The sequence below is a fragment of the Notolepis coatsorum genome, assembly GCF_963971535.1.
Source record: "Notolepis coatsorum genome assembly, chromosome: 18".
Classification (NCBI taxonomy): domain Eukaryota; kingdom Metazoa; phylum Chordata; class Actinopteri; order Aulopiformes; family Paralepididae; genus Notolepis; species Notolepis coatsorum.
This window is the reverse complement of record NC_140182.1, coordinates 25,879,529-25,899,147: the sequence shown is the minus strand read 5'-3', so window position 1 is coordinate 25,899,147 and position 19,619 is coordinate 25,879,529. Positions and strand designations below refer to the sequence as shown.

At 42.5% G+C, this 19,619-nt stretch overlaps 1 protein-coding gene across 1 annotated transcript in view; it reads right to left on the bottom strand.

Annotated features, from left to right (window-relative positions):
- The window catches only part of nup93 (nucleoporin 93), a 101,626-nt gene that overhangs the window by 45,075 nt on the left and 36,932 nt on the right, over positions 1–19,619 (bottom strand). Inside the window, exon 4 of the mRNA XM_084335343.1 lies at positions 6,627–6,689. Coding sequence (XP_084191469.1) covers positions 6,627–6,689 — 63 coding nt within the window. The remainder of the gene's footprint in view (positions 1–6,626; positions 6,690–19,619) is intronic.

Sequence of the window (19,619 nt, the reverse complement as noted above, 5' to 3'; positions counted from 1 at the left end):
TTTTTTTCAATCAAATTCATTGTTTTGTATTTTTAATCAAGTACTTTGGTGCACCACTTTCTCCCCTTCCAAAGTACAAGCTGTTTTTGGCTGGGCTCCGCCCATACTCACAATGCGCTTTGATTGACAGTCACCCACCTGCACTGGCAGATACGCTAGGATGGAGGAACCTTTTCAAAGCGAACACACACCCACTCCGTCTCTGGGTGTGTCTGTGTGTGTATGCGTGCGTGTACGTGACGTAAGTTGGGCGAGTGTGTGTGTCTGTGAGACGAGAGGAGAGAAGCGATGCCGGTAAAGCAAGAGTCTCATCTCACAACAGAGTCTCCTGAACAACAGCGTGTAGCCCAAAAACTGCCACTGCCCTGGCTCATTGCTTGTGGAGCACGATATCATTAGCAAACGATTAGGAACACTGTCGAACACTTTTGAGGAAGTGCTGACTGCTGACAGTGGAACAGCTGAAGGTGGCAACTCTGCTGTCGAAAACGCTTCCGCATTATTTCCACTCTCCGCTTGGTTTTGCTCATACTTTCAACGTTATGCTAACTCCTCCAATCACAGTTGATTGTGGGCGGGCGGTGGCAGATCAGATTTCTTACACGTCACAGATCAAGTCAATTGAGAATGGCTTGTTTCAGTGGCGGGCGTTATTGTCTCAGCTGAACTGCAGAAACGTCACCTATGACTCCCACTCGGTTCTTCTGCAGCTGTTAGGGGCGAGCCGCTTTTTCAACACCTCATGTACATTTGATTTCTAGGCTATTTTCCCTCTCCGAGCCCTGAGGGACCAGGGGGGAGGGGGGGGGTTGTAATGGGGACGTCTGCTAATTAAACTCCCTGCTCGGCCCATTAGGGAAACCATTTCACAACGAGCTCCTCAAGATCAAGACGAGATGAGGGGGTGTTTTAAACTACACCAAGATCAGGATAAAGAGGTGTTTTAAACGACACCAAGATCAAGATGAAGGTGTTTTAAACGACACCAAGATCAAGATGAAGGTGTTTTAAACTACACCAAGATCAGGATGAAGAGGTGTTTTAAACTACACCAAGATCAAGATGGTGTTTTAAACTACACCAAGATCAGAATGAAGGTGGGTTTAAATGACACCAAGATTAAGATGAAGAGGTGTTTTAAACTACACCAAGATGAAGAGGGATTCTAATCTACACCAAGATTAAGAAAAAACAAACAAAACCGGAGTTAATCTGCAGACAAACCGAAACATTGAGACGTGATGACACTTATTTTCTAGTTTCCTTGTTTGAAACCAGGACCATCTTGCAGTGAGACAAACAGCACTAACCACTCCCGCCCTATGCAATGTAAAGAAAGTGTCAAGTGAGTCATACTGGGTCAGACTAACTCCATCTAAAATAGTTATTAGGAGAACATTTCCAGTCTGAGTCAGCACCTCCCCTGATGGAGAAAACAGGGCGCAGGCTAATTAAACCCAGCCACTCGCGCCGTGCCTCAGGGAAGCCATTTTAACAGCCATCCCTTACTAGTGATGCAAATCCTGCCTATTTCCTCTTGCCGGCAAAGGACCTTCATTAACCGGTTATTAACCTGTAAAATCCTGCTATAAATCTCTTATCCGTGACGTTTGAGGGTTCTTAACACACTTGCCTGGCGTCACATGCTCACATGAATTAATGCATTGAATCCGTTTCCAAAACAAATCACTCAAGCGAGAGACAGAAGAAGACCACTTATTTAACGTACAACAGAGCATAGCAGTGTTAGGCCCAGTCCACACGATCACGGGTATTTTTGACACAGAGGTTTAAAAAAAATATATTCCTCCGTATACACGGGTGGTTTAGAAAAATAACCGCGTCCTCACGCAACTGGAAAAGCTGCTACCGAGTGACGTAATATACATGTAGTACAATTCCAAAGCAATAGGTGGCGATGTAAGTTCAAACATGAAGGCAATTTCAACCAATCAGAAGGGTTGAACGTGTCACTACACGTCCTGCTCAAAACAGAAACCCACCATCTTTAAATGACCATGCGTGAACATTAGCAACATAGCATTTATTTGCAGCAAGAAACAAAGTGCAATAAAAGTGCAATAAACAAAAAAGGATACATTCACTGTGTGTTCTGCCTCATTTGTTGATGAAACAAAACCAACATCAACACAATTTACCACCAAGAGCGGAGAGTTTAGTCTCACAAAAAGATCTCTGATGTTGTTAGCTTACATGCTAATGCGATTGGGATTTGCCATTATAATAGTTAGCATTGCGGCTAGCATACATTAGCGTAGTTTGATTGATTGATTGAACATTTTATTAACAGATTGCAGAATGGGTACAATACAGTATAGCTCAATACACACAATAGTTAACACATTTGGGGCCATTGGGATCCGTCTAATCTCACTCTATAAAGCCATCTTATCATAACAACCTTTCATTGTGCGTGAGGCTGTTTGTAGAGCTAAATCTATACTTTATTGCATACTGAATTCAGCGACCCAAAAACTATTCCAGGCGATCAGCTACAGGCATAGCTTTAGGCTAACAAAAAAGTCAACCCATGATAAAAAATTTAAATAAAACACCGGTCTGTAACAGGGAACACTGCATTATCGAGACAGCGCCCCTACGAGGATCTGGCCGGTAATGCACTTTTCCGAATTCCAAGAGTAGGGTAAATCTGCAGTGCCGCTCAGTGACATTGAGTAGGATATTACAATGGAATGAAAGCCAAAACAACCTTACCACATATATATACGTGGTTGGCCCTCAAGCGTTGGATCCGAAACACGTATATATATGCAGACCAGGAAAGACTTTCGTCTTGTTTACATCAGGGTCCCCCATTTTCAATTCATCATAACATATATGACATACATGACATATAGATAGACAGTACTGCTACATCTATACATTTATGACATACCAGATTTACAAATACAGTACCGTTTGTGATACAAAAATAGTCTAAAAAAGAGAGTATATACATTTGACGTAACGTTAACGCTAGTAGAATGAATGGATGAAAACGTTATTTAACAGATTGCAGAATGGGTACAATACAATATGGGTCAATACACACAATTGTTAAGGGGATGCAGACTGTTGTAGTTTGGACTGGGTGCCTTATAACAATAACTTGACAACACATGAGCTTAGTTCGTAGCCGCAGCTACTTGGGACAGCTCTGCCGTAAACACTGGAAATAATCTCTGTTAACTATGTCCACACGCAACCAATGCAACCGGGGTGAGCCAAAAACTCCACCCTGGACTCCCTTGTAAAAGAACACGGTTGCACTGTTCCAAAAACCCGGTTGAGTGTGGACGAACAGTGCAACTGCGCACATTAAATCACGGTTACATAAAACCCTGCTCGTTCGTGTGGACAGGGCCTTACTTTCATTTTCCAGTTGACTTGTTTTGGGGAGAACTTTGTTTTCTTTGATAGATATTGTTTGCCTATAATTGCGCTCAGCATACTATCTGTACTGTACTAGCTGATAAACGTAAGATTAGGTTATGAACTGGAAGATAGGAACCAACCTGGTTCATCCAGAGCAGTTGGTTTATTGACTTAATACTAGAATAACAGAATGGAAAGAGCTGCTGCTACACTAAGGCACCTGGAACCAGAACTAGACCACCCAGAACTAGACCACCCAGAACTAGACGACCCAGAACTAGACCAACCTAGAACTAGACCACCCAGAACTAGACCACCCAGAACTAGATAACCTAGAACTAGACCACCCAGAACTAGACCACCCAGAACTAGACCACCCAGAACTAGACGACCTAGAACTAGATGACCTAGAACTAGACGACCTAGAACTAGACCACCCAGAACTAGACGACCTAGAACTAGATGACCTAGAACTAGACGACCTAGAACTAGACGACCCAGAACTAGACAACCCAGAACTAGACCACCCAGAACTAGACGAACTAGAACTAGATGACCTAGAACTAGACCACCCAGAACTAGACCACCCAGAACTAGACAACCTAGAACTAGACCATCCAGAAGTAGACAACCTAGAACTAGACCACCCAGAACTAGACCACCCAGAACTAGACCACCCAGAACTAGACGACCTAGAACTAGATGAACTAGAATGACCCAGACTGGTGGGTCTTATTGAACTCCTTACAGGACGTGTATACTATGCTTGTGTACAGGACTATGTGTAATGTCTGTGTGTGTGTATCATCATTTTAAATTTACATCAATATGTAGTCATCGAGCTAACACTTTTCTCCAAAGTGACTTACAAGGTGTGTCCAACAAGTCATCATAACCGATCAAGTCAAACTTCTTACTGACAGTTGAACAGTTAATACAGTTAACCATTGGCATCCCTTATTCCGACAGGTGAGCTTTATAACAAGATGTGATTGGTTAACAGTAGGGGTGTAACAATGCATCGATCCTAAGGTCGAATCGCATCGAATCGTGGTCAAATGAAGAGATTTCATGATGTATTGAATCGTAATCTAATTGTTGTGGGGGAAAATATTTACACCCCTATTATTGACCTATAGTCCATTCATGCTGAGTGAATCAGTTCCCCCAGCCACATTTGTGTATTCAACGTGTAGTGGTAGTGAAAGGTTAACCGTCTGTAGTGTGGTAGTGAAAGGTTAACCGTCTGTAGTGTGGTAGTGAAAGGTTAACCGTCTGTAGTGTGGTAGTGAAAGGTTAACCTTCTGTAGTGTGGTAGTGAAATGTTAACCGTCTGTAGTGTGGTAGTGAAAGGTTAACCTTCTGTAGTGTGGTAGTGAAAGGTTAACAGTCTGTAGTGTGGTAGTGAAAGGTTATCCTTCTGTAGTGTGGTAGTGAAAGGTTTAACATTATGTAGTGTGGTAGTGCAGGGGTTCCCAAACTTTTCAGGCCAGGGCCCAGAAAATAAGGCGTCAGAGAGCCGCGGCCCAATGCACATCGTCGGGCCTTTTTTTTTTGTCATGCGATCGATTTTTTAAGCCAAATATCACTTCAATCCTATTAAGTTAGTTCAAGTTAGTTATTCATTTATATGTGCTATTTATGAGAGGACTAACTTGTTGCAAAATAATAATGATAATAATAATAGCCTCATTAAAATACTATTGTTGCTTCGGTTGTTTTCAGCGTTTTATGTGCATAATCTGTTATTTAGTTTGAAATGTTCGTTGAAATAAGTAGATTTTTCGTTTTTGTTTATTTATTAAGTTAATATAAAACCATATAGTCACATTTTAAAATACAATAGAATAGAATTTTAGAATACAACTAGAAACACTGTCCTGGCCTGCTTCTAAGTTCAGTGACCTGACAAAAAAATAATAATAAAAAAATAATATATATTAAAAAAAAAAAAAAAAAAAAAAAAATTATTTTTAAATCATCTCGCGGCCCACCCGTGGCTGCTCGCGGCCCACCTTTGGGTCGCGACCCCGACTTTGGGAACCACTGTGGTAGTGAAAGGTTAACTGTCTGTAGTGTGGTAGTGAAAGGTTATCCTTCTGTAGTGTGGTAGTGAAAGGTTATCCGTCTGTAGTGTGGTAGTGAAAGGTTAACCGTCTGTAGTGTGGTAGTGAAAGGTTAACCGTCTGTAGTGTGGTAGTGAAAGGTTAACTGTCTGTAGTGTGGTAGTGAAAGGTTAACCGTCTGTAGTGTGGTAGTGAAAGGTTATCCTTCTGTAGTGTGGTAGTGAAAGGTTATCCGTCTGTAGTGTGGTAGTGAAAGGTTATCCGTCTGTAGTGTGGTAGTGAAAGGTTATCCTTCTGTAGTGTGGTAGTGAAAGGTTTAACATTATGTAGTGTGGTAGTGAAAGGGTTAACCTTCTGTAGTGTGGTAGTGAAAGGGTTAACATTATGTAGTGTGGTAATGAAAGGTTAACCATCTGTAGTGTGGTAGTGAAAGGGTTAAGCTTCTGTAGTGTGGTAGTGAAAGGGTTAACATTATGTAGTGTGGTAGTGAAAGGTTAACCTTCTGTAGTGTGGTAGTGAAAGGGTTAACCTTCTGTAGTGTGGTAGTGAAAGGTTAACCTTCTGTAGTGTGGTTGTGAAAGGTTAACCCGGCGTCTGTAGTGTGGTAGTGAAAGGGTTAACCTTCTGTAGTGTGGTAGTGAAAGGGTTAACCTTCTGTAGTGTGGTAGTGAAAGGGTTAACATGATTTAGTGTGGTAGTGAAAGGCTAACCGTCTGTAGTGTGGTAGTGAAAGGGTTAACAATCTGTAGTGTGGTAGTGAAAGGGTTAACAATCTGTAGTGTGGTAGTGAAAGGGTTAACCTTCTGTAGTGTGGTAGTGAAAGGGTTAACCTTCTGTAGTGTGGTAGTGAAAGGGTTAACCTTATGTAGTGTGGCAGTGAAAGGGTTAACCTTCTGTAGTGTGGTAGTGAAAGGGTTAACCCTATGTAGTGTGGTAGTGAAAGGGTTAACCTTCTGTAGTGTGGCAGTGAAAGGGTTAACCCCATGTAGTGTGGTAGTGAAAGGGTTAACCTTCTGTGGTATGGCAGTGAAAGGGTTAACCTTCTGTAGTGTGGCAGTGAAAGGGTTAACCTTCTGTAGTGTGGCAGTGAAAGGGTTAACCTTCTGTAGTGAGGCAGTGAAAGGGTTAACCACAAGAGGTGAAACAGGCCCCACGGATACTGACCCTGCGGCGGGACTCCTCTATGGACGACAGCAGGGCGTTGTCTCTCTCATTCTTCAAGAAGCCCTGTGGGAGAGAGAGAGAGAGAGAGAGAGAGAGAGAGAGAGAGACAGAGAGAGAGAGACGGAGAGAGAGAGAGAGACAGAGAGAGAGACAGAGACAGAGAGAGAGACATAGACAGAGAGACAGAGAGAGAGACAGAGATAGAGACAGAGAGAGAGACATGAGAGAGAGAGACAGAGACATAGAGAGACAGAGACATAGAGAGAGAGAGACAGAGATAGACATAGAGAGAGACAGAGATAGACAGAGACAGAGAGAGACAGAGAGACAGAGACAGAGAGAGCGAGAGACAGAGAGACAGAGAGAGAGACAGAGAGAGAGAGATACATAGAGAGACAGAGAGAGACAGAAAGAGAGACAGAGAGAGAGACATAGAGAGACAGAGAGAGAGAGAGAGAGAGAGACAGAGAGAGACAGAGACAGACTAGTTAGATTGTTGTGATCTTCTCTGCAGGTGATTATATTAATATATATCTATTAGGGATGGGCGTGAGTAATTTCTCTCTTTAAAATGCCCATCCCTAATATCTATATGTATATATCTATATAAAATTATGATAATATATATTTGTATATAATTCATAATGTCAGGAAAGGGAAACATTGCTCCTCTTTGCTGGCTCTGTGCAGCACGTCTTTCCCACAGACACATTACTCTAACAGATAGTACAGTCTCATCCCTCATCCCTGTGAGGCTGAGGATTAGTCTAAGCACAGGGATTTAACATGTATGAACTGTGAATAAGGGCCTCTTACATTACCATATATCAGAGCAGGACAGGAGTGTGTATAATTGTGGAGTGGGGGTGTATATAATTGCACACTCGAAAGACGAGGTCAGACAATGGGGATGCATGCAGGAGGCAGCCATTTTGAGACGGCACCAAAATGGAGGCTGTGTTGTCGTATATAGTTCTATGCTTATTCCTCTAGGAGGACACAAAATGAAGGCTGTGCCGTCTTATATAGCTCTATGCTTGTTCCTCTATGAGGACACAAAATGCAGGCTGTGCCGTCTTATATAGCTCTATGCTTGTAGCTCTATGCTTGTTCCTCTACGAGGACACAAAATGGAGGGTTGCTGGCAGCATTTCAAAGGCACAGAACAGCAATGCTAAACCAACACATCATTATAAATACTGAATTCATTGTTAAAAGCAATACATTGTCAATTATTTATATATATTATGCTTTGTAGAGTAGAGGTGAATGGGGATGGCATAACTATAAAGTTTTAAAGTATATTATTTATTAAATGTAGGAAAAATATGACTTTACCGAATAAACATCCCCATAGTGAAGTCTAGTAAAACTAATGCTTTACACCACAGTCCCAAAGCCTATTAACTATGTTATTAACTATGGCAATTGTGGCTGCAATTCTGAATGGCTCATTCCAACAGGGATGGTTCATAAAAATCTTGTATATATGATTATTATCATCATCTGTAAAGTTGTACATAAGGCTGTAATAAACATACACACTCTTTAAAACAGCAAAAAAACACAATTTTTTTTATTAAAATCTAAGCGTCCGAATTAAAACCTTTGCAACCCCTGGGACACTGACTACACTGACAGAAATGTCCTGAGGTCTCTCTGTTCTACTGTTGTTTTATTCGTTGTATAACCAGTTCATTAGCAGGAGCAGACAGTATAGTGTCCGTCAGCCCACGTGTGACCCGAGTAACGGTAAGACACAGACACTGTATGTGCCTGACACTGACTGCTGTGCAGTGGTAGAGAGGGTAAAACATTCAAGAAGCACAATAGTACCATTCCGCTGTGACTTGTTGACATGATCCAGTAATAAAATATCCAGAAATTAAAAAAAAATTATATTATTCTCACATAGCAACACTTCCTGTTGTCTATTGTCACGTCCAACATGGAGGACAAGGGGGCGTTCTAAAAACACTCATTAGATTTACTGAGGGAATGGTATAATTTATTTACGAATATTTGTGTCAGAACATGTGTTTTCTAGTGTCTGTAGAAAAGCCTGTATAGATCAGAGCGTCTGTAAACCATCATCTCTGCAGCAAAAACAACAGTTGATTTTCACACACATTACGCCTATAATGTCAGCTTCCAGTGCGATTTCACAACATTTTGATTAAAGAGGAACAAACACATGGTCATTTTGCTGCCCCCCTAGTGGTTATTTTTCACCAGCTGCATACGCTGCCCCAATTCATTATGTCAGAGTAGGGCGGGCGGTATACGATATTACGCTTGGTCCTTTAAAAAAGGGGGAGGCACATACTGTATATAAATTGTTGTAATTCCTACACTGTTAACCTGATTTGGATGTAAATACCCTCAAATTAAAGATGAAAGTCAGCACTTAAAGCACATGTTTAATTTCAAATCCATTGTACAGTCAAAATGATGAAAATTGTGTTGATAATAATATTTTGTAATTGTATTTTTTATTATTATATTAGATAGAAAGCTATTATTATTTTATATATATTAAATATTTATGGCCCTGACTGTACCTTCATATTCGGAACGCCTCCCAGCTCTAAATCAGAGTGCCTCTTTGTAGGTGCAAGAGGCACTCTGACATCACAGTTTGGGGCAGGGTGTAAATATCAACCACTAGGGGCAGCAGAATGAACAAGTGTCTAGTTACTCTGAGCGCATTCTGCAACCGATGAGCAGCCCAGACCTTCACTAGGGTCGGCTACCGTTCAAATTTGAACCGATACCGGTATCTGTGAGTCGATACATTTTTAGATAAGTACAGAAAAAAGGTACCGTTGGGTACCTTTTTTCTGTACTTTAGTCTCTAAAAATTGAATCTACCTACCTCAGTTATAAAAAAATTGTCCAAACTTCAAACTATTTATTATCATTATTATTTATTTAGAATCTTTTTTTAATATATATATATATATATATATATAATTTATATATATAATATATAATATTGCAGCGAGCGTCGTCTGCATCTAGCTTTGTATAGTGTAACCACACTTGCGACCGTTTTCGGCTTGCCATTGCCCCGACTGCTTTGTTGTTGAATCAAGTAAAATCCTAGGTAAGCGTGTATTGTGCGCGTGACATGTTAACGTGAGGCACACTTCATAGGTTTCTTTCTTTCTTTTGCATTACCGAAATGTGGCACCGGTGGATCTCACGTGAATCGGTACTCGGTAGTACCGACGTGATTCGGTCGATACCCTTAAAAGTACCGGATTCGGTACCCATCCCTAACCTTCACACAGACCAACACTGGCTAATGACTGATGACATATTTGCTTGCAGTCGAGGCCAAGGCCAGGTGAACTGCAAGCTGAACACAATGTGATCAGAATACACACATTAACACGCTTGACGCATTTGTGTGCACTGCACGTCCGCACGCGCACAATCACACATGTGCATGAGAATACAGTGGGAATAGATTAGATTAAAATGTATTGTCATTATACAGCCCAAGTACAATATAATGAAAATAAGTTGGCATCTAACCAGAGTGCAAAGGTAACAGTAAAGATCATTATAACAGTATACAAGTAAATGTGATATATATATAACAAGCTACCAGTAATATGCTATATACTGTATGTACAGTATAATTATGCCATACAGTGATACAGGTATAAATATACTATGGTAGTAAGCTGGCCAGTGGTATAACTAGTAAGAGTGGGTATGGGATAAATAGAGATATAATATGTACAGGTATGTGAACAGGGATATATTCCTACAGTCACCCTACTGTCTAACTTTTCATTGCCTATAATCTTTCACTTCATATTCAAGATTCAAGAGTTTTATTTGTCACATACATACACAAGACATGTAGTGAAATGAAGGTGGCCATGGCCGCTTCGATTGTGCAAAAATACAAATAATAAAATAAGATAGAATAGACATGATAAAAAGTAATAAGAATAAAATACAACGTTAAGCTTAAGAAATAAAGGTAATGAGTACTATATACAATAATATACAGTTGTGTTTTTAAAGTGACCTTTTTTGTAGTGTATTTGTGTGTGTGACTGTGTGGTGTGTGAGAGAGTGCAAGAGAGGATGTATGGTGTGTGTGTTGTTCATGTGTGCTTGTGTGTGGAGAGATCTGTGTTCATATGCAGCACGTATAGTAAAGTAACCTTGCACAGCAGCTGGCTTCATGAGATCACAAGATCACACGAGAATCCCTCTGGTCAGGCTTCAGGTTACAGCATGCGCTTGTGATGCACTACTGGCAGCTAGGAGCAAAGATACTCTGCCAGGTCTTTGGTGCCGGTCCTATTCCAAAACAGTTTCAAAGGACGCCTTCCCAGGTGGTTCTGCGTAACAGATCATCTGGCAGGTCAGGTTACACTTAAAGGGCCACTTCACCGGATTTTATATCTTAATCCTATTGTTCTGTTGTGAGGACGATGTGTGATAATTAGGCGTGTAACGATGCGACCTCACAATGATTCGATTCGATTACGATTATTCAGGCAACGATTCAATGCATCATGAAATCTCTTCATTTGACCACGATTCGATTCGATACATTTTTGATACATTTTCTATCAGTTAATTCCCCAAAATTTTTGAATACACAAATGTGGCTGGGGGAACTGATTCACTCAGCATGAATGGACTATAGGCCAATAAAAACAATACACACCAAAAAAAAAAACATAAAAAAAAGAAAACTTTTTTTTATTTTTATTTCGATTATAATAGATTCTAACATTCAAATCGATGCATCGATTCTAACACATTAGAATCGATGCATTTCGATGAATCGATGCATCGTTACACCCCTAGTGATAATCAATAATGTAACTCACCAACTAGGGAGGGGCCAAACTCACAAAATTACTATTCAATAGTCACTGCGAACTATTCGAATACTAACAGAAAAGCATTCATTCCGAAAGTTAGATCGTTGATGGACCGCTTCGTTAGAGCCCTCCCTTATGACACAAAAACAGGCAAGTCAGGCAGACCCCAGCTCTGTGGGCTCCGTGGAACAGCTAGTTCATCGTGGAGGCGCACGCCGATATAATAACGGCCGATATGGGCGGTTTTTTACACATCGGTATCGGTCCGATATCAAGATTGTATTTTATTTTTTTATACATGTTTTGGCTTTAAATAGTTTCAAAATATCAGTCATTTCTGAAAATAAGTTGCAAAAGTAAAAGAAAAAAGCGTTATGGAAAATAGCTCTTTATTTGATTATCATAAAAAGTGTTTTCTATACAGAGATATCGACATCGGTAAATATCGGTATCGGCCAGAACAGCAATATTAATATCGGTTATCGGTATCGGCCACAATTTTCACATCGGTGCATCACTACCCACAACCCAGATCACCCTGACAACGACCAAGGGTATTTGCTCGATGACGGCCGGCGTGATACCCAACCTGCCGATTGGCCGAGACTGCCCCCTGTATAGTCAGCTGTGGTCAGCGGTCATCTCCACACGAACCCCACCCTCTACGGGTAAACCGAGGGGGAAAAAAGGACTACGGCAGTCAAATGTGTGCGCTCTGAATGTAACTGGGAGACATGGCGGGTCAGTTCGGAACGGCCCAGCTGTGAGGAGGACCCAAACCTAACGCAAGCCTGTGCACACGTCAAGAGCGTAGATGGAAACCCAGTGGAGGGGGTGAGTAACCCGTCATATCCACACTTTGCGATAAAAAGAAATGGCATGGCCGGGATGTGTTGCTCTCGTCCCCGTCCCCCCCCTTTGGCCCAGCAGGAGACTGAGGCATTCGTTGTCCCCATCGGAGAACAACTGTCCCCGACCCAACACCAGGAGCTTCGGGAGCTGGTCCAACAGAACCGGGACATGTTTTCAGCCACGCCAGGCCGCACCACATTGGCCCAGCATTGGCGCGTGTTGAGGAGGGTGAACAAAATAGGGCCCAAGGGCACCCTCTCACTCTCTCATATCAGGGGCGAGGAGACAGACCGGTAAGAGGAAAAGCCACCCGGCAGACAGTCTAAGTGGAAGTCAGAGAGAGAGTGGGGAGAACCGAGAAATGTTTGTTTGATTAGAAAATAAAGCAAAAGTATTATTTTGGGAAACACAACCAGTCTGTTTTATTCTGCCACCCCTACACCTGGAATTGCCCCAATAGGTAAGGTAAGGATAGGTAAGGATTAGGGGTGTAACGATGCATCGATCCTAATGTGACGATTCAACTGCATCGATTTGAAAATGTTAGAATCGATTAGAATCTAAATTAAAAAATAAAATAAAATTGTATTGACCTATAGTCCATTCATGCTGAGTGAATCAGTTCCCCCACAGACACATTTGTGTATTCAAAATGTTTTGGGGAATTAACTGATAGAAAATGTATCGAATTGAATCGTGGTCAAATGACGAGATTTCATGATGCATTGAATCATTGCCTGAAGAATCGTAATAGAATCTAATCGTTGTGAGGTCGAATCGTTACACCCCTAGTAAGGTCGGTAAGGATAGGTTAGGTTGGGTAAGGTAAGGATAGGTAAGGTAAGGGATGGATAGTTAAGGTAAGGGTAGTTAAGATAAGGATAGTTAAGGTAAGGTAAGGTAAGGGATGGATAGTTAAGGTAAGGATAGTTAAGATAAGGATAGTTAAGATACAGATAGTTAAGGTAAGGATAGTTAAGGTAAGGATAGTTAAGATAAGGATAGTTAAGATAAGGATAGTTAAGGTAAGGATAGTTAAGATAAGGATAGTTAAGGTAATTAAAAAACATAAATAGACTGACTCACAGATTTACTTGTTTTTCTTGAGGAAAATCAGCATATATGGACATGGTCCGGTGTCAGACGGGAGCGCATGCAGCCTGGTCACAATCAGTCCAAAAAAACTCACTCGGATTGGTACCGATGTTGCGGGTATGCAGAAGTACTGGCCTGCCAGCTTTGCCAGTCTGGGGAATCGCCCCTCATTGACTTTCCACCAGTCAGCCAGATTTGTATCCAGGTATGGGGAATGGCTTCTTTTAACTGTTATGCGAGGTGGTCTGCCATATGCGGACCCGGCAAACTTCTAGTTAGCAACACCGCAGTGGTGACTCGGCAGTCCTTTGTGATGTAGTGGCAAGTGACGGTAACATAGCTTTTCGGTCGTCAGGGCAGTCCAGCCGTCTGTTGTCAATGCACCTTGCGAGCAGCGGTAACGTTAGCTAGCTGCACAAGGAACTCTGAACTTGGCATCGGTGTATCTCTTCTCGATGCATAAGGTACGCTGGCTCAAGCAGGTGCATCATTTGCCGCAATCCTTCGCCGTCAACCATACCGGTCATGTCGTTTCCGATAAATGCGCATGACTGACTGGGTTATTTTTTCGGCCCGTTCTGAGTCACAGCTCACTGCAACACTTCTCTTAGCCTGCTTCATTTTGCAAGTTGCCTTCGCTCGTGTTCTTTCACCCTCGCTTATTTTCAAGACACAGAGGTGGTTGCCTCCTTGTCATAGTTATATTGCGCTCTCTATCTATTCATTGAAACATGCTTTTGAAAATACACCATTCTACTGACGTGACAGCTACAATGTAATAACAGACAGACAACATTGTAACATATCATTGTTTGATAGTAGATCAAGTCAATTTCACATGTTCGAGTAAATCCGATCAATCAATACATTTAGGATAAATTGTTAACATCCCTAGTGTGTATGCACGGTACTTATACGAGGCCCTGTGTTAGTTTGTCACCTCCTACAGTATGTCTATGTGACAATGTCTGGCAGATCTAGTGTCCAAGATTCAGCTCTGCTATTTTCCTGTCTGGTGTTTATGTAACGAGGGGATTTGAGAATGATCACATCGATGTCACAATTCAGTCGCGGATGAATATATAATTGGATTGGTGTGTCTGTGAATCAGGCCAGGGCTGTGATGCATCATGCACCTACAGTATGTCATGTGGGACAACCATCAGCACAGATCTGTGAAGTCGGAATTGAGATGAATCAAAATTAAAAGTATTTATTGTTGGTCCGTCTTCAACTGTAGAAATCCTTAGTCGACTAATAGTCTGGAGGACACAGGGTTCCCACAGACATAGCAAAATGAAATCAAAGGACTTTTAAGTAGTTTTCCTTGCCGTTTCATTTTCAATTATGTAAATGCTGTTTTTTTAAGCATCTTCTTGGCCTGCTTGCCAGCTAGAGCATCACACACGAAGAAATTAGGAAAAGCAGTTGGAGCGCGCGAGACAGCGACTCGTCAGATTTGATAACAGAACAAAAAAACATACATTTCTTGATTCAAAACAATTTGATCATGGATGAACAAAACTTTCAATGCGAATTGTTGATTTGAATTTCAATGACTCTTTAAGCACCTTGTTAAAAAAAACAGGCTGTTTAAGGAATTTCAGGCCTCTATTTCTTTTCTTTTTTTTCAAGCACTTTAAGCACTTCAAGGACCTTGTGTGAACCCTGTATATAACAGCTTTTATCCAAAGCACTTTACAACATATGCCTCAGATTCACCCGTTCACTCACCCATTCACACACCGACGGCAGAGGCCACCACGCAGGGTGCCAACCTGCGCATCGGGAGCAGTTAGGGGTTAAGTGTCTTGCTCAAGGACGGGAGGAGCCGGAATCTAACAGAGAACCTTCCGAATACAGGACGACCGTTCTACCTCCGGAGCCACTGTCGCCCCGAGATCTAGAGTGTACCAGAGATATCCTTATAATTTCTCAGAAAATAGTTAGTTGACCAAACTGACCAAATTAATTTACTTGAATGTAATTGAAGAGGGGGCGGCCCTAATTGAGAATAAATTTATTTCCAAATATAATGGCGTCAACTGTTCCTGAATCAGTCGAGTCTCATTTGCATACCAATTAACGCTTCTAAAGAGCACAAGAAATCAACCCAATCAAACTGTAAATGTAGAATTATATCACGTTGGCAGAAATAATCTGCGTAGAATCAAATCATTGTTGGAATGAATCATTACGATTGTGACCCCGAGCCTCTCTAGGTCCAAATTACTAGAATCACTTCATTATCCCGGTAGTGTGTTCTGTGTAAAATGATTAATAATTATTAACCCTTTCACTACAGAAGGTTAACCCTTTCACTACCACACTACAGACGGTTAACCTTCTGTAGTGTGGTTGTGAAAGGGTTCACCCTTGGTCGTGTGGCAGTGAAAGGGTTAACATTATGTATTGTCGCAGTGACAGGGTTAACCCTTTGGTAGTGTGGTAGTGAAAGGGTTATTATACAGTATGTCCGTGTGTTAGATAATAGGAGGGGGGAAGGGTTCCTGCAGTCTGTCCTCGTGTGGCTCGACAGAAAGCTGGCCGGCCTGCCAGTGTGTGTGTGAGTGTGAGCGTGAGCGAGTGTACGAGTGTGCGTGTGTATGTGTGTGTGTGTGTATGCGTGAGAAACCCCACCCTTAACTCCTCAACTTCCTGGATGGAGAATTCTACACACAAAGCCATCATCATCATCATCACCATCATCATGAATGTTTCAATGATGCCACATACAGAGAAAGTAATACAATTAACATGGAGAAACTGACAGAGACAGACAACATGCACGTGTATGTATGTGAATATCTGGTGTTTGTGTGTGTGGGCGATACTCACTCATAGACAGATGAGATGAAAAGAGAGGAAGAAACTAAATAAAAATTAAATAAACCCCCAACTGAGCAGCCAGGTATCCAGGCATCGTCTGCCCCCCCCCCCCCCCCCCCGAGACCCGCAATGCCCCCCGTCTCTCGCTCTCCCTCCCTCCGTCGCCGCCATTCTGGGGCGTGTTCCGCGTTCCTGCATGGTGGAGCCAGCATGGCGGTCCAGTCGCAGCCCTTTCCCATCCTGAACCAGGCCACTACGTGTGAGAGAGCGAGAGAGCCGGGTGGAAGTGCCACATCGAGACTCACAGGAGCCGGTTTTATCGTCGGAGGGCTGTACCATCTCTCTGCCCAGACACAGGGGGAGCATCTACGAGACGGAGCTATAGATTCGTATATCATCTTGGATCTTACCATACGCAAACCCCGCCCCCCCCTCCCCCCCCCCGCTCTCTCCCTCTTCCATCCTCACTTTGCGCTCTTCCCCATCCATCCTTCGCCTCTTCCCAGCATCTCTCCCCTGCCCTCCCTCCCTCCCTCCTACATGAATTCCCTTCTTTCTTTATCCATCTTTGCATCCTTTCCTCTCTCCTCTCCTCCCTTAGCTAAATGCAATTCCAGTAATGGATTCTTCCCCCCCTCACTTGACAGCTTCCGACATCCTGTCTTCAAACGAGGCTAATCATCCTCTTAAGGGTCATGTTTAGTTAATGAAGGGGGTGGGGGGGCTATACACACACACACACACCGTAAAGATGTCTGCACATGTGAACCCGCATGACCACGTACGTGGCACTACGCAGTACGCACACATCCATTCATGCCCAGATGCACAGCGTCTAGCCGTCACATATGAGGCTGAAGAAATGCAGGGCAAACGCAGGCATGCATGCAGATACGTGCACACGTCCGCGCTGTGCACGTTATGCAATATGCACACACACATAGTGTGTAGCCTTTGTCTATGGCGTACTATCACATAAGTACATGTGTGTAGCTCAGACTAATTATCTCTCTCCGTCTCTCTCTCTCCGTCTCTCTCTCACACACACACGCAGTACATTCTTATACGCAGGCAATTTATAGCACCCATGTGAACGCATGTAGCGGGGGGGGGGTAGCCTACAGCACACACACTGCAAACACACTCATTCACACACACAGTGACAGCGCATAGCATTAATAGCACATACATACGACCGTGGTATATGCGTAGATGCACACGCACTGAATCTCTCTGCACACACACTGAATGTACAGTATAGCCTTCCTATGTGCACATGTGTACTGTCGTGGTATACGTGCACACGCCTAAAAGTTGCCTATGCGCACTACATACACAAGCAGAATGTGTAGCCTTCAGATGTGCACACATACCATGTGAGGCAGTGGCAGTAGTGAGCCTCTGTTTCAGCAGATGCTTATCAGACTGTGTCCACTGAAGAGAGAGAGAGAGAGAGAGAGAGAGAGAGAGAGAGAGAGAGAGAATGAGAGAATGAATGAGAGAGAATGAATGAGAGAGAATGAATGAGAGAGAATGGAAGATTGGAGAAGGAGAGAGAGAACAGAGAGAAATAAAGAACAAGAGGGAGATAGAAAGAATGAGAGAGAGAGAATGGATGATGGAAGATTGGAGAAGGAGAGAGAACAGGGAGAAATAAAGAACAAGAGGGAGATAGAAAGAATGAGAGAGAGAGAAATAATGGGAACAAGAGAGGGAGAGAGAGGGAGGGAAGAGAAAAAGAGAGATAATGAGAACAAGAGAGGGAGAAAGAGAGAGAATGAGAACAAGAGAGTGAGAGAGAAATGAAGACTGGAGAAGGAGAGAGAGAACAGAGAGAAAGAAAGAACAAGAGGGAGATAGAAAGAATGAGAACAAGAGAGGGAGAGAGAGAGAGAAATAAAGAATGGGAACAAGAGTGGGGAGAGAGAGAGAATGAGAACAAGAGAGGGATAGAGTGAGATGAGAGAGGGGGAGAGAATGAGAGAGAGAGAGAAAGGGAGAATGAAAGATTGGAGAATAGGAGAGAGAAAGGGAGAATGAAAGATTGGAGAAAGAGAGAGAGGGAGGGGGACAGAGTGAGGGAGATAATAGGGGTGAGACAGCTATGTAGGGAAAGAAAGAGAGAAAGAGGCAGAGAGGAAGAGAGAGAGGCAGAGAGGAAGAGAGAGATATGAAAGCTGAGGCAAGGGAAAGAAAAAGAGACAAATCCCCTCGTGGCTGGGCACCATTTTTATCTCTCAACTCTACGCTCTATCCCTCTCTATCTCTCCATCTCTCCTCCCATCCTGTCCATCTCTCTCTCTCCCTCTCTTCCTCTTCCTCTCTCTCCCTCTCCCTCTCACTCTCACACATTATGGAAATGTGCTTACAGTCTTCTCCCGAGTCAGACAAGAAGATATACACAAATGTCCTCTCCTGTGCGTAGAAAGCAATCCGGCTGCAAACTAGCCTAGCTTAGCATGAATTAATGGAAGTGGATATGGACCAGCTAGCCTAGCTTAGCATGAATTAATGGAAGTGGATATGGACCAGCTAGCCTAGCATGAACTAATGGTAGTGGATATGGACCAGCTAGCCTAGCTTAGCATGAATTAATGGAAGTGGATATGGACCAGCTAGACTAGCTTAGCATGAATTAATGGAGGCGGATATGGACCAGGTAGACCAGCTGTTGGCCAAAAACATCTCTCCTGGTGTTTTAAGCTAGGCTAATGGTCCGTATCTGCCACCATTAATTTAACTAGGCTAGCTTGCAGAGAGGAAATTTGTATCCATCTTCTTGTCCGACTCTGGAGAAGACAGTAAGCACATTTCTCATAAGCTTGCCATGTTCCTTAAAAAAAAGCATTTACATGGTTATTACACGCTAATATATTAGTATTGAACAGATTATCAAAGGTATACAAGGTTGAAATGTTCTTCTGGTCAGTCTCTTCTGATTGAAATGGTTACATGAGGAATCTTTTATTATAGTTATTCAGATAATTAACTCATTCAGCGCCGGAGCTTAATCTGCGAGATGGCGCTAGAACGCCACCGCTTTAAAGGGGAGATGTTGCATAGCGATATAAACATAGTCATAGCATCAAGTTAGTATTTAGATAAACCACAGAAAAAAATCACGTTATAAAAATAAGCCGTTTCTAAGAAAAACTATTTGTTATGTTCCTTCGTGTAGCATTTATCAACCAGTGCGCCGCTGATGGGCGGGCAGGGTTACTGTTGGCATGCATCATTGTTGAGGCCTATCGCTAGAGCTGCCGCGGTATTGATTATTTCCTTACCGCACAAATTTGCAAAATATTTCCTACCGCCGCGGTTATTACCGCATGCACACAAAAAATTAAAAAAAAAAGTTTGA